Source organism: Lotus japonicus, chromosome 3, assembly GCF_012489685.1.
Source record: "Lotus japonicus ecotype B-129 chromosome 3, LjGifu_v1.2".
NCBI lineage: Eukaryota > Viridiplantae > Streptophyta > Magnoliopsida > Fabales > Fabaceae > Lotus > Lotus japonicus.
Genome location: NC_080043.1, coordinates 22001864 through 22018235, shown reverse-complemented (window position 1 = coordinate 22018235; position 16372 = coordinate 22001864). Strand labels below are relative to the sequence as shown.

The following is a 16372-nucleotide window of genomic DNA, read 5'->3' as shown; positions in this document are numbered from 1 at the left end:
AGCCTGAGAGACAGCCCTAAAGCTTATAAAGTCACTCAACAAAAAGGGACAAGACATCTTCACTCGAACACTATAACTAGGAGTCCAGTTGTGTGTTCGCCACTAAATTCCCAGAGTTTTGAGAGAACATATCATAATCAAGATTTTTAAATTTATTAGAGTTATAGCTTCTCAGATTTGACCAAGTAGACAAAGAAGACACATCCTTTGTGTACAAATTTCTGACATGCTGTATTATACTTTCTGCTTTGTAGCATATCCAAGACAAATACAGACTTACGCTACCATAATGTTTCCCATGATTGTGCATTTTCGTAAATCCTAAGTTGGTCACATGTGCTTAAGTTTTTCTTCCCTTCTAAAATTCCACAATTAGCGCTTAGTCCTCAATAATGGAAGGTTCAGCTTGTCTCAAAAGGCTCACAATTTTTTTGGCAGACGCATACTGAGATCTCAGTCTCCTGAACTTAGACATGCGTTTGGTTGATTCATATTGATCAAACTTGATAAATTTCAAATAATACATCAAACATCTCTTCCAATTCAGTAAAAATTTCCCTTACAAAAGTCCAAACTCCAACCTTTTCAATGTCCCACTTTCTCTGGTGCGTGTTTAGTGTTAGAAGTCCCACATTGGCTAGAGATAAGGCCAATCAAGTGTTTATAAGGGTTGTGCAAACCTCAACTCTTGAGCTAGCTTTTGTGGTTGAGTATAGGCCTCCCAATTTCTAATATGGTATCAGAGCCTATCCTAGATCCATTTGTTGTGTGGAGACCTCCCATATTTGGGCCACCCGTTGTTGTTCCCACGTTCCAGTCTGTTCAATCCTGGACGTGAGGGGGTGTGTTAGAAGTCCCACATTGGCTAGAGATAAGGTCAATCAAGTGTTTATAAGGGTTGTGCAAACCTCAACTCTTGAGCTAGCTTTTGTGGTTGAGTATAGGCCTCCCAATTTCTAATATTTAGATACTATGTGATTGCGAACGGACTTTCAACTCAATTCATGAAAAGAGTTCCGATCACTTTTTTGTCTCTAAATGAGAATTAATATTTGTTTACATCAATACCAACAGATATCCAAACACAGTTAACACATGAGAACAACTTGTCTTGCAAGTTTGAGAAAAAATCTTATTTGCAACTTCATCACGTATGTCGCATCAGCCTAAGACTTTTATTCATTAATTTCAAGTGAGACTAACTTTTTCAATTGAAAAAAATTCATCTAGAATACAATTCTACTTTGGCTCATCCCTAAGCATCTTCGTAACCAAGACTTAATGACAACTATGGAGTGCTCTTTTAGTGCTTTTGAAGTAACATGTCTCTCTATGCACAAGTAGCTTCAACAGCTAAACTCTTTGTGACCCCTGTACAAGGGTCTCCAAATGTGTCAATGGATACTCCAACGCTACAACTACTTGATCCAATGCAGGCCTGTTAAAGATCAATTTAGTCTAAACCAAACTGAAACATATCAAAATCGGAGTAACAAGGGAAGAGGAAGCAAGATAACACCTTCTGCACAATGGACAGAGCCTTATTGCTGCTGCAGCGTCCGTGGTAGAAGTTTCCGCAGGTCCCGGCCGGTGTTCCGTAGCTCGCAAACTTGATGGAAGAGATGACCTGATTATGATGAGGGCACTTGAGCAACATTACAGGCCCTACTTTTGTTCCTGATTCTGTATCTGAGTTCCACAAGTCTACCGGTGATGGATGAGAATCAGATACATGTGCACACAAACTTTGTATCTGTTTTGTGACAAAAGAGATTTGAGTTGGATCACCCCCACTTTCCTCAAACAATACAAGAGTGTTTCCATGTGGTTTCAACCAAGATCTTGGTACATGGTATCTGCAAGATTGATTTTAGTGTCTCAGTTAGATCAAGATGATTTTCATTTTTTAACTATTTCTTGTTTAGAATGTGCAACTTACAGTGTCTGTGATGGTTTTCCGCAATTCTTGCGACATTTGGATGAACTATAAGATCCTCTATAATTGCACGAGTCTGTGCAACCAGCATTTGGAGAGGCATATGTTGGCCAGTACCGCCCAATGCTCTGTCCGTTCACCCAAGCCTCGCCTTTTCCCATCCCCGTGAAGTCAATTGCAACTGGATTACTGCCGGATGGAGCGGCGAAGTTCGTCTAATGCAAAATGTACAACATTAGTTAGTAATAGTAGCAAAAAATAATTTTCCTATAGTATCATTCCCATAATTGCAGTATAAAGTGTCTGTAAGCATGAGATAAGTATTATTCCGAATTCTTAGGGTTACAGATAAGTAAGATTACCTTGTACCAAATCAATGGTTGGTTCTTAGGGAAGGTAGATTGTGAATTCCACTGTCCAGAACTTCCACCAGAAAGGCCTAATTCTTCACCTTTGAGGCCAACCTGTATCAAGAAAATAAAGGGCCTATTACCAAAAAGTACAAATGGCATTCAATTGGCTTCAGTTCTATCGCATCATGTTTTCAAAATAAATAATTGCACTTGGTTTTTTCTTGCATATAAACTGAACTAATCTATAAAAGGGGAAAAGAGACTTCAAGCACTTTGGCACGTCACAAGGGATTAAGAGTTAAGACATGTAGAACTGTTAGTAGTTAGAGCCAGTTAAGCAAAAGCTTCAATCATAAACCTTTCAAAGAGTTCAATTTTAGAAGCAATACATTAAGAATCATCTTGCAAATTTAGCAGGCTCATTGTGACCTTAACACACACACACCCTCTCTCAATCCTTAACAAAAAGACAGACCTGATAATTCCACTTCTTAGAGGAGAGATCAAGAGTTTTGCCATTCTTCAAACCTTTCAATATCACTGGACCAGTGATCCCTGCTCCCGATGTCTCAAAAAAAGCTCCATAGTTCTGATGCATATAAGGATCACATTAGCTGATGTAGTAGGAAGAGAAAACACTGGATCCCAAACCAAATCACATGGGACTGAAACTAACGAGCCAAAGCATAATTGCAGTATATAAATCACTATTTCCTCTCTTGTAAATTCTTATATACATGATATGATTATAATCTGAAAATATGAACCTGAAGTCCCACGGTCAAACTTAGGAGATCAATTGTGTTCTTTCCGGCCGCTAGTTTGATGGGGATGTCCACAGTGATCTTAGCTTTGTCACTATTGCCTGCTTGACTCCCTGTGAGGTTTTCAATAACATCGCAGATGGTTACTATCAAATAACTTAAGACCTTAACTGAAAGAATGAACTCTGAACATTTTGGGAACAAATACCCATAAGAAACTAATCTTACATCCTTAACTTGATTTCAAAACAACCTTGATTTTATTTTCTCATATTTTTTAATTGATCCAAAAAAATTGCACGACAAGAAAGGCTCATAATTATTATCATGTTAAGCCTCAGTAGAAACATTTAATAAGTCTAGCGTTTGTTAACACAATTTCGGCCTCTTCTGATAAAACAGGCGAGTGCGACGTGTTCCATGTCATTTTTGAATGCCATATATTTGGTGAAAATTGAAGTTATGTGTATTGTTCTGTAGCCATGAACTTTAATTATGTCTTCTGGTTTCTAATCCATGGCCAGACCTAGTAGGAAGATGAAGAGCATAAAAAACTTTTTTTATAGATCACTTCTGACAACTTGTAATGTTTGCCCACCAAAGCTTTAGAGATGTGTAAAGATAGGAGGGAGGGGGATAAACTATTTATGTGCATGAAGCCCTAAAATGATACCAAGGTACTCTCTATGACCAGCAATGAAGGATAAATCTCAAATTTCATTAAAGAAAATTATAAATAAGGGTCATCCAAAATATATAGAACATAGAAAGCAATCTGAATACTTAGTAAAAACAAATCTAAATGCAAAATTATCCAGACATGTCATCTGTTCTCATTGCATTAATTTTGATCTACCTGCAAGCTGCCCATTGATGAAAGTGTGAAGGGCATGGCCAAGTGATTCGATGTGAAGAACAGTTTGAGCACCAGCATCATCCTTAGGATCAATGCTTTCAGAAGAAAAAAAAAGCAAGAAAATGTTATCAAGGAGCTGAGAATTATAGGTCACAGGAAATATCTTTCTTGGAGGCCTATCTACCTTAATGAATACCACAAGTAGTCACTTTTATCGGCAGTCGTATTTATTTGCTCCAGCAATCCAATTTTTGAGATTGAATCAGTCTTTGAAATACCCACTGGTTCACTTATCCAACTCCATCCTGAACCGGAAGCTTCTGAAGAACCAATATCTTTTGAAGATTCAGTTGTGAAGCTTGAAATCGCAGATGCAGAATTAATCTGCCATACAAAATATTTTTACTAAACGCTACTTGCTTCTAGGACTAGAAAATCATGGAAAATATCTTGACTATCTTGATGGGGAAAATCAACTAACATCACATTTAATGCTAGGGAACCATCGTTTAGTGAACCTGAATAAAATTGAAAATGAAAGTTGAAGAGGCTAACCTTTGCTGTATTAAGCACTACATTCTTGCAGTCAGGTAAGATGCTCACAGACCATGCAGGCAAGTGATATGAATTGCCGCTGAAATTCACCGTTACATCAGATTTGGTGCCGACATTGGCAAGAAAGGCAGAACATACAGATCCTGTCTTGTAAACTGCAGCCTGGGGTTTGAATAGTATAAGACATGCATTACAGAGAGACCGATTGTTCATAAACCAAGTAAAAAGTGGTAATGCAGATACAAAGACAAGAATCAACTGCAAAAATTTGCAATTATCAATAAAAAGCATTATGAAGGAGGAGATAACCAGTTAAATGAACGACAATGATCCAGTGTACCAATTGGTAATTATGGCGAAATTCCACTCTATGCTGGGCATTTCCAGGGAAAAAACTTACAAATTTGATAAACTAGGAGAGTTTTATGCTCAGAATAGGTTTATCCAGAAATACAATCCTAAAACTTGGATTAATATACTTTTTTTGACCAAATATTTCAACACAATCTGCTTATACCTCTAGGTTTGGACCAAGTGATGTAATGGTTGGGTCGGTGGCAATTAACGCTTCTTCACAGAGCTTTATGGCCTTGTGCACATCTTTCAGGTGGCCCCATTTAGGCTGTCTAATAATTCCTGCAGCAATGCAGTAAAGATAACTTAACAGAAGAAAACAAAATTCTCCAGTATAATTTTTCTTCTGCATTTAGAAATAAACTATACATGCAGTACTTTCTGTTCTCTTTTTAGATGCATATGGAAGCTAGACTGCATTCAGCTTGACAATTTTACATTTTTACGAACAATACAAATACAACATGAACGTTTAAAGAGCACACACCATACTCATCAATTGGTGCGTCATAATCATAACTAGTGGCAATGAAAGGTCCACCAGTACTTCGGTCAAAGTTAGTCCCTCCATGGTACTGTTTCACCAAGCAAGGTATCAGCTTAATTCATTTAGTTAGGGCTGATTTTTTTCCCTTGAAGTATCTTATAAAATGAACTGAAACCACATGTGAAGTTGCAATACCATGTAGTAATTTTGAAACGTTCCACCGCGCTGGAAAAAGCGTGCCACAGCAAATGCAAGATCTTCCACAGGTCTGTAAGGAACAGCACCACCAAATGATAGAAACCTACCGTTCCAAAGAATTCAAAAGAATGAAACAAAATGGGAAAAAAAGAGGCAGAACAAGAAAGGAGATACATAATCGATCAAATTACACTTGGAGGGATATATTTCATTGAAATAAGTAAATTATTTATATATAAAAGGACTCTAACCATCCACTCCAATTCTCAGTCCACATTTTCGGTTTTGTGTTAGAGTTTGGTGTGAATTGATCACAGTAAAATCCATTGCACGTGTTAATCTGTGAATGGTTAAAATAACAATCAATTAAGATGATGAATTGAATGTAGATAGAACACTAAGATTGTCCTTTTCAGGAAGACAGACAATCTAGTAAAACATAAACCACAAACACTTTATGATTATAAGGAGAAATCAGAAAACTAACAATCGGATCAGGAGCATCTGCTTGCTGGCACATGACCCAGGGAACTCCTGTATCAAGAGATGTAGCCATTGATGCTGCCCACTTGATGTAGGATTTGCCAGCAGAACCATAATGTGAATCAATATTTCCATACTCATTTTCAATCTGGCATTAGAAAGCACACATATTCTCATATTAATACAAGCTTTCACAAACATAGAAAAAACTACATCTATTAGACCTCAACATCTGGATGTTAATCATTTCTTTTAAAAATTAAAGAATTGACCATGTATTTGATAAATTGAAGGGAAGAAAAAACCTGAGATAAAATAACAGGTCCTCCCTGTGATGCATATAGTTTCTCTTGCTTGATTATATCCACTATCTTAGCTGTGAATCGTTTCATTTCTGCCTGAGGACAAAGTTTCATTCACGTCGAGTGAACTCCGGTTCTACAAGGACAACAATAGCATGAAGCACCAAGAAAGAGGGTTACCTTGAATGGTTCATTGTCAGTTCTGAACTTAATTCCCGGAATGAAGTGCAGCCAAAGAGGGAAACCACTGTTGAGAAGTCAATAAAACCCTCTATCAGACATGAACACCCCAGATATAGAAAACACATAAAGGACCAAATTTTACCCATAGTTCCATTCAGCACACACGTATGGACCAATCCGAATATGCACATATAGACCCGCTTCAGCTACAACCTTCACAAATTTCACTAAATCCTTCCTCCCCTTAAAATCATACTGCCAAATTTGCATTTGTTATCACCAATTATAGTCCTTCTGAGGTTAATCTAAGACTTTCAATTTTCATTCAAAACTAGACCAAAAAATGTGATCTCTATATAGTATTTGATCAGCAGCTCACAAATGCAATGCAATACAATGCTGAAAATCAGAATATGAAAAGTTGAAAACAGAACAAAACCTGGCCTCGAACTGGTTCATGTAAATTCCAGAAAACATAGGTCTCAATCACATCAAGTCCTCCATCTTTGGATTTCTGAATAAGGTCTGGCCACATCTGCAACAACCAATTCCATTCTGTTTCAGATCAAAGACAATGCAGAAAGTCCCAAACACACACACTCACACATACCTCTGGAGTACTACGTGGGTAGTGAATAGAACCAGAGATCAAGACCCTGCGTTTTCCATCAATGACCAATGCTCTGTGATCATACTCCACATTTGCACAAAACAACATGGGAGCATAAATGCCGAGGAAGCAAACCAGAACCAACACAATCTGGGTCGCTCTCATTGCTCCTTTATTCCAAAACAGAGAAAAACCCAGAAGGCAATGGAGACCCTTTTTCTAAACCAAAATGGCAAACAAGAAAAAACAACAACCTTGCTCTGCTTGATCTGTTACTAGTGACTGTGTGTTCACGTGCGTGTGAAATGTGAGTGATGTTGCTTCATGAACAGAGAACAATGATAGTAATAATGGAAGGAAATAAAAGTGGTGGAAGTTAGATATAGAGAGAAGGAAAGGAATCAAGTGATATTGCTTCGTGTGAAATGTGTATGTTGATATATTCAGATTATGTTATGTGTTGTGAAGGGAGAAAAGAAGAGCCAGGTGTGAGGTGTGTGTGTCAAGTGTCAAAAAATGTGTTGACAAAGGAAAAGGTTGTCGGTGACATCGTCGTCTTCCTCTGTTTCTTGTCAGTGTGTGTTTATTTTAATGGTGTTATGTTGTGGAATGGCATTTACAAACAGTGGTGGTAGGTGATAATGGAACAGCTGAAATGCTGAATCAATGGTGGGAGGAAGTGAGAGTGGGATATGGCGTACATGCAAGAAATTATTGATGGGAGAAAATGGCTTCATACAATAATGTGAACCCCAGAATTGCCAGCTATTAGGACCAAGGTTAGAGATAATACTTAAAGGGTTGGGTATCACACAAACACATACGCAGAGCAGTAGCTGTTGGACCTTAATCACACAAAATAAATAGGAGATAATGATTTTTTGTTGTTGTTCAATTTGGTTGAGATTAGGTATCCACACCACTTACAATAGTGTTGCGGAAGCGGCTAGCCACGAAATGTGCTAAATGGTATGAGGAAGCTATATCGTGTCAGTTATTAATATAAAACTTCTCAACATTCATTCATGCTCCTAGGAGTGACTTTAATATTATGTTATGAACTAATTATCTCCAAGACTTAAATTGTTAGATAAATGATACTTAAATACTTTTATATTATAATTATAACACTTAACATCTTGAGGTGTGACGTGATCGTGTTGATTGTTCACCTTATCTTTTAATCACGAGGCTCATAAATAAATACTAGTAGGAGAAAAATGCTTATTTTGGCGTTTAGTTTGCTTAAGACAAGATATGCACCTTCGACAACAATGTTGCATGTGTTTGCACTAGGCCGGCCATGCGAGGTTTTGTTCAAGGCTTTGGCTAAACCACCACCAGACCCGAGGATCCGAAACCTCGAGGACCAACTGAAGGTGTGAAAAACGACTAGAAGGGGGGGTTGAATAGCGTTTTCAATATAAAAACTTTCCCCTTAAGATTTAAAGTAAATCTTTTCGGTTTCTCTAAGATAGATGGTGCAGCGGATAAAGATAGAGAGAAGAGAAAAGCACACAAGTATTTTATCCTGGTTCACTTGATAAATCCCTCAAGCTAATCCAGTCCACCCGTTAAGGTGATTTCTTCCTTCTTAGAATGAAGGCAATCCACTAATCAGATAATTGTTACAACTGCACTTGAAACCTACAAGTGACTAACAATACACTGACTTAGCTATCACTAAGATTCACTCTCTTAGTCTTCTCTAGGATCCGATCAACCTTGATCTCCTAAAGGAATCACCACTAAGATTCACTCTCTTAGTCTTCTTAAGGATACTGACCTACCCGGTCCCTTAAGGAAAATCAAACAACTGTTTGAGGTTGGTGTTTACAAAGGTTTGCTTCTAAATAAGCTGAGTGTAAACCAAATAAGAATAGATGAAGAAAGTAGAGGCTTGAATCTTTTCTTGTATTGCAGCTCTTTTTTTCTCTCGCTCTTGCTTTCTTCTTTTCTTCAGCCTTTTATAGTCCAAGGTGCAAAGGATATTTCTGTTGAGAGAATATGACCGTTGGAGGGCATTTCTGGAACTTCCAGAACCTGCAGTGGCTGAACTTTGGTAGGTAGGCATTTCAGAATAGTACACTGCTCTTGTACTTCTCGATAGAGACATTTGCCTTTAACCATTGACTTCTGATCAGAGTTATGCTTCGTGTTGGAACTTGTGAAGCTTGGTGATCAGAGTCAGAGGGAAGCTTGGATCCTCTGACCTTCGTAACTTCTGCTTCTGGACCTTCAGAGCTTCTGAACCTTCAGAGCCTCTGGTCCCTCAGAGCTTCTGGTCTTCAGATCTTCTGATCCTCAGATCTTCTGATCCTCTGATCTTCTGATCCTCTGATCTTCAGATCCTCTGATCTTCAGATCCTCTGATCCTCAGATCCTCTGATCTTCAGATCCTCTGATCTTCTGAACTTCTGACGAATATATCTTCTGGTGTCAGAATCAGAACCTGTTTGTCAAAACACTCAAGACAAACATTAGAGTATCATAGTTGTTCATCCACAAATAAATACTTGTTATCATCAAAACATAGAGTTGTACCACATGACCAAATCTTGATCTAACAATCTCCCCCTTTTTGATGATGACAAAACCATGTATTTTGATGAACAACTCTAAACAAATAAACTGAATACACTCAGAGTATAAGGTATCAGAGTTAAAACTTATCCTGATGTGTATAGTTTATCTTGCTCCTTCTGAATCCAAGTCTCGTGCTTGATTCTGAGCTAAGCTCCCCCTGAATCTAATACTTAATATCAACGTTAGTAAAGTCTAGATTCTGAGCTAAATGATGTAGGAGTTGAGTTGTCAAGATACTATAAGTTCTCCCCCTTTTTGTCATAAGCAAAAAGAATGAAGGTGGAAAAAAAATAGTAAGTGTAAAAGACGAAATACTCCCCCTCAGAAGTAATACCAAGGGATACTTGGCTTCTGATTAGCATATCTTCTGATGAGAGCAGAAGTGTGGTTCTGGTGACATCTCCGTTCTGGACAAAATTTCATCTTCAGATACTTCAGAATGAGAAGCTAGGAACCTACTCTTCTTCTGATGACGCAAGTCAGAAGTTGTAGTAGCATCTTCTGATGTTGTTGCTTCTGGTTCGTCAAGTTCTGAGTCTTTGTTTCTTTCTGAAACGGTCATGCTCATCTCTGCAAGCTTTTTCAGCTAGCTTTGACTTGTCAGAGTCAAGCTTATCATTAATTCTAACATGAATAGCGTTCAGAATATCAACAGAGGGGTTCATATCAAAAACCAATGATTCCTTGACCAAATCTTGCTCTACTGATGCCTCCAAGATCAACTTCACCTTCAGGTTCAAGTTTTGGATCTTGGGACATATGCCTTTCTCCCGTCATGTGTTGCTTGCATCCACTGTCCAGGTTCCACGGTTGGAGTTTCGATGGACCTAATGAAGATATCTGCAACATATATAATCTTATCCCTAGGTACCCACTTTCTGGGTCCTTTCTTGTTAGTTAGCCCAGAAGTTCTGACAACTTTGGGTCTTTCAACAGGATAATATAAAGGAATTTTAGCATGATATTTTGACATAGAGAAAGTTCCTTTTATAAGAGGAGGTTTAGCAGCTTCAGCAGGTACAGGGTCAGGCAATATGGTACTAGAGGGAACAAAGCATTCATACAAAGATTTAGCTTTAGGCACAGAGGGCTCATTTCTAATTGGTTTAGAATAGCCAATGCCATGCATTCCATTTCTGCTTACACCATAGATCATTGAAGCCATTAAGCTTCTATCTACGCTTTTAGCCAGGAATCTTTGAAAAGATTTTTCATACTTAGATTCATGCTTACTATCAGAGGCATCGCAGGCAATAACTTCTTCTAACTTAGCAATTTGATTCTTAAGCACAGAGTTAGAATTAATCAAAGCATGATTATCATTTTTCAAATCAGAAATAATTTTCTCATGTTCAACAGAAGTTTCAGAGGCAGCAGAGAAATTCTTTTTCAACCTTTTATGCTTAGTCAAGAGAGAGTTATATTTATCCATAATTTCAGACAAAGCATGTTTCAGTTCAGAGGTAGAGAAGGAAGCAAATACCTCATTTTCATCGTCAGAGTCTGGATCTCCTTCTGATTCTGAGTCAGAGTCAACAGCTTCCTTTGACTCTGTTCCTTTGTCTTTGACAATAGCCACGAGTCCTTGGACTTTACCATCAGAGTCAACATCCTCTGATTCTGATTCATCAAAAGTCACCATCAGACTTTTCTTTGGTTTGAAATGCTTCTTTGACTTTTCGTCCTTTGATGAACCTTTGTATTTGCTCTGCCTGTGCTTCCAGATGCAGTTGAACTTTCTGGATATCAGAGTCAGCTCATCTTCATCAGAATCTTCTGATGCTTCTTCGGATTCTTCTGTTCCAGCTTGGAGAGTCTTAGCCTTTTCAGATTTGGATTTCAAGGCAATAGACTTCTTCTTGTGATCTTGATGTTCAGCACGCTTTAATTCATGACACTTCAGTATGCTTATGAGTTCTTCCAAACTCATCTGCTCAACATCTCTAGTTAGCTCCAAGGAAGTTATCAAAGGCATCCAGCTTTCAGGAAGACCTCTAAGGATCCTCATGACATGATCCGCAGTGGTGTAGCTGTTGCTGAGGGGTCTTATTCCAGCTACGAGCAACTGAAATCTGGAAAACATATCCTCAATGGATTCGTCAGGTTCCATTTGGAAGGATTCATACTGCTTGATTAGAGACAACGCCTTTGTCTCTTTCACTTTCTTGTTTCCTTCATGAGACATCTGCAAGGATTCAAAGATGCCCTTGGCGGAATCACGATCAGTAATTTTCTCATATTCTTCATATGAAATGGCACTTTGCAGAATAGATCTTGATCTGTGATGATCTCTGAATTCCTTCTTTTGATCTTCACTCATCTTCACCCTTGGGATCTTTACACCATGTTCATCAACAGGAGGGGTGTAGCCATCAACAACAAAATCCCAGAGATCAGGATCAAAGCCAAGAAAGAAGCTTTTGATTCTATCTTTCCAGAAATCAAATCTCTGACCATCAAAGATAGGTGGTCTTGCACTGCATTGATATTTGCTTGTAGTAGTGGTGGAATCCATGAGTTTTTTCACACTGGCCCGGATCTACTGAACACTGTTAAGTGTGGTAATCAGAACTTGCGCTCTGATACCAATTGAAGGTGTGAAAAACGACTAGAAGGGGGGGTTGAATAGCGTTTTCAATATAAAAACTTTCCCCTTAAGATTTAAAGTAAATCTTTTCGGTTTCTCTAAGATAGATGGTGCAGCGGATAAAGATAGAGAGAAGAGAAAAGCACACAAGTATTTTATCCTGGTTCACTTGATAAATCCCTCAAGCTAATCCAGTCCACCCGTTAAGGTGATTTCTTCCTTCTTAGAATGAAGGCAATCCACTAATCAGATAATTGTTACAACTGCACTTGAAACCTACAAGTGACTAACAATACACTGACTTAGCTATCACTAAGATTCACTCTCTTAGTCTTCTCTAGGATCCGATCAACCTTGATCTCCTAAAGGAATCACCACTAAGATTCACTCTCTTAGTCTTCTTAAGGATACTGACCTACCCGGTCCCTTAAGGAAAATCAAACAACTGTTTGAGGTTGGTGTTTACAAAGGTTTGCTTCTAAATAAGCTGAGTGTAAACCAAATAAGAATAGATGAAGAAAGTAGAGGCTTGAATCTTTTCTTGTATTGCAGCTCTTTTTTTCTCTCGCTCTTGCTTTCTTCTTTTCTTCAGCCTTTTATAGTCCAAGGTGCAAAGGATATTTCTGTTGAGAGAATATGACCGTTGGAGGGCATTTCTGGAACTTCCAGAACCTGCAGTGGCTGAACTTTGGTAGGTAGGCATTTCAGAATAGTACACTGCTCTTGTACTTCTCGATAGAGACATTTGCCTTTAACCATTGACTTCTGATCAGAGTTATGCTTCGTGTTGGAACTTGTGAAGCTTGGTGATCAGAGTCAGAGGGAAGCTTGGATCCTCTGACCTTCGTAACTTCTGCTTCTGGACCTTCAGAGCTTCTGAACCTTCAGAGCCTCTGGTCCCTCAGAGCTTCTGGTCTTCAGATCTTCTGATCCTCAGATCTTCTGATCCTCTGATCTTCAGATCCTCTGATCTTCAGATCCTCTGATCCTCAGATCCTCTGATCTTCAGATCCTCTGATCTTCTGAACTTCTGACGAATATATCTTCTGGTGTCAGAATCAGAACCTGTTTGTCAAAACACTCAAGACAAACATTAGAGTATCATAGTTGTTCATCCACAAATAAATACTTGTTATCATCAAAACATAGAGTTGTACCACATGACCAAATCTTGATCTAACACCAACAACACCTCCACTAGACCCATATCTAGGTCTGATCTAAATCGGGTTTAACAGCAACATTACCGCCTTCAGATTTGGAGTGTTTGATATGCTCAATCCCTCTCACATATATATTTTCTTCTTTCTGATGTTTACTCTCTCTCTCTCTCTCTCTCTCTCTGGAAGTGCTGCTTGGTGGGTGAAGATCTAGAAGCTTCTAACAGTGTGAGGAGAAGTTAGGGTAAGAAATTGGTGGTGGTGGACTCTCTCTAAATTGGTGGTTGGCGACGATAGAGGGGATGACTCGATGGTTGGCGACTGCCTAGCTATCACTGGGGCGTGAATTGGTTTTGCGGTTTGACAACACTGTAACCTTATATAACTAGTGTAAGCAAGCTCAGACATTATGTACATGTGTTGAATCTTGGGTTTTTATTTGGACCAGAGATGGTGGTTTTGTGGTTTTGGTTGGGGGCTAGGATTTTTGGTTGGTTTGGAAGGATGATGACTTGATATGGGGTTTGGAATGCGATCTGGTAGGACTTGGTGGTTCCGCCGGTGGTTAAGGAGCAACCGTGGAGGATCCAATGACCCAAAAAGAGGGGAGAGAATGAAGGGTATTTTGGTAATTTGATTTTTTAATAGGTAATTATTACTTGTTATAGCAAGCCATTTTTGCTACTCTTGTAGGGTGCAAGACCTAGGATGCATCAAACTTGTTATGATTGAGTTCGAAAAAGGAGAAGACGTGGTCGAGGAAGGAGAAGAAGTGGCAGTGACATGGTGATACTTGACAGGTATATCATCCGCAACAACATAAGGATAATGGTGAAGAAGAAGAAGAAGAAGAAGAAAAAGAAGAAAAACGAAAGAAAGGGAAAACCATGAAGATAGTTTAAGGTAATTTGTTAGTTGTGTGTCTTTTACCTCAGAATAGGGTGGGTGGGTGGGATTATCTGCTGGAGTGGGAGGTGTAGGGTGATTGTTCGGCTCGACGGCGAAGGGGACCATGTTGGTGGGCTGAGCAGAAATTGAAGGTGACAACTGAGAAGGAAGAGGGGGGACGAAAGCGTGATTGAGGAGAAGCAAGCAAACAAGGCATTAGTGTCAAAATAAAAATAAATTGAAATTAATTAATTATAAATACAATATTACTTATTTAGCCGGTTACAAATATCACAGCAGGTTATGTTTGGATGGGGGAATATTTGAGAGGAATGTAATTTTAGAGGGTATTTCAAATTCCTTCAATTAAAATACCCTGTTTGGATATCTAATGTGGGGAATTCTCAAATTACTAGTAATTAAATGAGGTATTTAACTCAATAGGATTTAGGGTAATTGAAATCACCTCAAAATAGGAAGGAATTTCAAATTCTTCATCTCTCCCTTAACCCTATCTAAATTCAGTCAAAAAAATTAATCTCGACTTAAAACCATAAAATCGGCCATAAACTCGAAAGTCAGCCATAAACTCAATAATCGGCCAGACACTCAAAAATCTGCCGAAAAACTGAAAGTTTGTCCAAAACCCTAAAAATTGGCCCGACTCTAAAAAATCGGCCTAAAACTCGAAAGTCAGCACAAAACCCTAAAAATCGGCCGAAAACGTGAAAGTCGGCCTCGAAACTCAAAAATCGACCCAAAACCCTAAAATCAACCGAAAACTCAAAAATCAGCCGAAAACTCGAAATTCGGTTGAAAACTCAAAATCGGCCAAAAACCCTAAAAAATCGGCCCTAGGGTTTTCGGTCAATTTTTGAGTGTCGGGCCGATTTTTAGGGTTTTTTGCCGACTTTTGAGTTTTCGGCTGATTTTTGAGAGTCGGGTCGATTTTTAGGGTTATGGGCTGATTTTTGAGGTTCGAGCCGACTTTCACGTTTTCGGCCTATTTTTAGGGTTTTCTTGCCAATTTAAGGTTTTGGGCCGCTTTTTAGGGTTTTGTGTCGACTTTTGAGTTTTCGGACGATTTTTGAGAGTCGGGCCGGCTTTTAGGGTTTTCAGCCGACTTTCGGGTTTTCGGCCGACTTTCGATTTTTCGGCCACTTTTTTGGGTTTTGTGTCGACTTTTAAGTTTTCGGTCGAATTTTTGAGAGTCGGGCTAATTTATAGGGTTTTCGGCCGACTTTCGGGTTTTCGGCCGGTTTTTGAGTTTTCGGCTGACTTTCGATTTTTTGGCCACTTTTTAGGGTTTTGTGTCGACTTTTAAGTTTTCAGTCGATTTTTGAGAGTTGGACTGATTTTTAGGGTTTTTTGCCGGCTTTCGGGTTTTCGGTCGATTATATTAAGATAAAAAAAAAATAAATGAAGGAAATTCAATTATATTACCCAAACAAAGAATTTTACAATTGAGGGAATTTCACCATTTTATCCAAAACAATAAAATTTGAAATTTAAGGGAATTCAATTGAATTAATTGAATTCTCTAGCATTTCAAATCCTTTGAATTTCTACAATCCCTCATCCAAAGACAATCTAAGGGAATATTTCATTTTTGTGGCTATAAATCATCATGGACCGGTGCAAGACTAGACACTATTAATAACCCATTTGTCTCAGAAAAGAGCAATGCTATATAGTACGAGAGGGCACGTACGAAGAATGCACGAGAGTAATTTTGTGGCGGTTTTAAACCGCCACAAAATTACAACTGCCAAAAAAAAAAGCAAACCTACTATTTCTGGCGGTTCAAAACCGCCACAAAATTACAACTGTCAAAATAAAAAGAAAAGCTACGGTTTCTGGCGGTTAGAACCGCCAGAAAATGCTTCGTGCGTGGTGCACGAGCCCCAAGGTCGTGCCCCACAGCATTTTCCCTCAGAAAATACTAAATTAATTGTATTCTTCACAAGTTTACTCGTTCAATTTTACTAAAAACTTTTCAACAAATGAAAACAAATCATCTTCTACAGACATATATGCTTGTCAACGAAATTTATTCGATAGTTTGTAAAT

General features: G+C 38.5%; 1 protein-coding gene across 1 annotated transcript; it reads right to left on the bottom strand.

The window, feature by feature from the left end:
* Positions 1-1001: 1001 nt before the first annotated feature.
* LOC130746205 (beta-galactosidase 8-like) lies at positions 1002-7912 on the bottom strand. Its single transcript, XM_057598756.1, has 19 exons — positions 7082-7912; positions 6911-7006; positions 6614-6726; positions 6469-6535; positions 6292-6384; positions 5991-6134; positions 5755-5843; positions 5501-5606; positions 5306-5393; positions 4982-5100; positions 4465-4626; positions 4094-4293; positions 3910-4004; positions 3057-3166; positions 2765-2878; positions 2299-2400; positions 1940-2151; positions 1520-1856; positions 1002-1438 (listed from the first exon to the last, which is right to left on the bottom strand). The coding sequence occupies exons 1-19, from the start codon at positions 7244-7246 to the stop codon at positions 1331-1333; spliced, it is 2520 nt and encodes an 839-aa protein (XP_057454739.1). The 5' UTR covers positions 7247-7912; the 3' UTR covers positions 1002-1330.
* Positions 7913-16372: the final 8460 nt, after the last annotated feature.

Bases quoted from the DNA above. Each gene is read 5' to 3' on its own strand.
- LOC130746205 (XM_057598756.1), bottom strand. From the start codon at position 7,246: ATGAGAGCGACCCAGATTGTGTTGGTTCTGGTTTGCTTCCTCGGCATT. The intron at 5,394-5,500 runs GTATTGCAACTT...TTGGTGAAACAG, and splicing joins CGTTTCAAAATTACTACATG to TACCATGGAGGGACTAACTT. The intron at 3,167-3,909 runs GTAGATCAAAAT...AAAACCTCACAG, and splicing joins CATCAATGGGCAGCTTGCAG to GGAGTCAAGCAGGCAATAGT.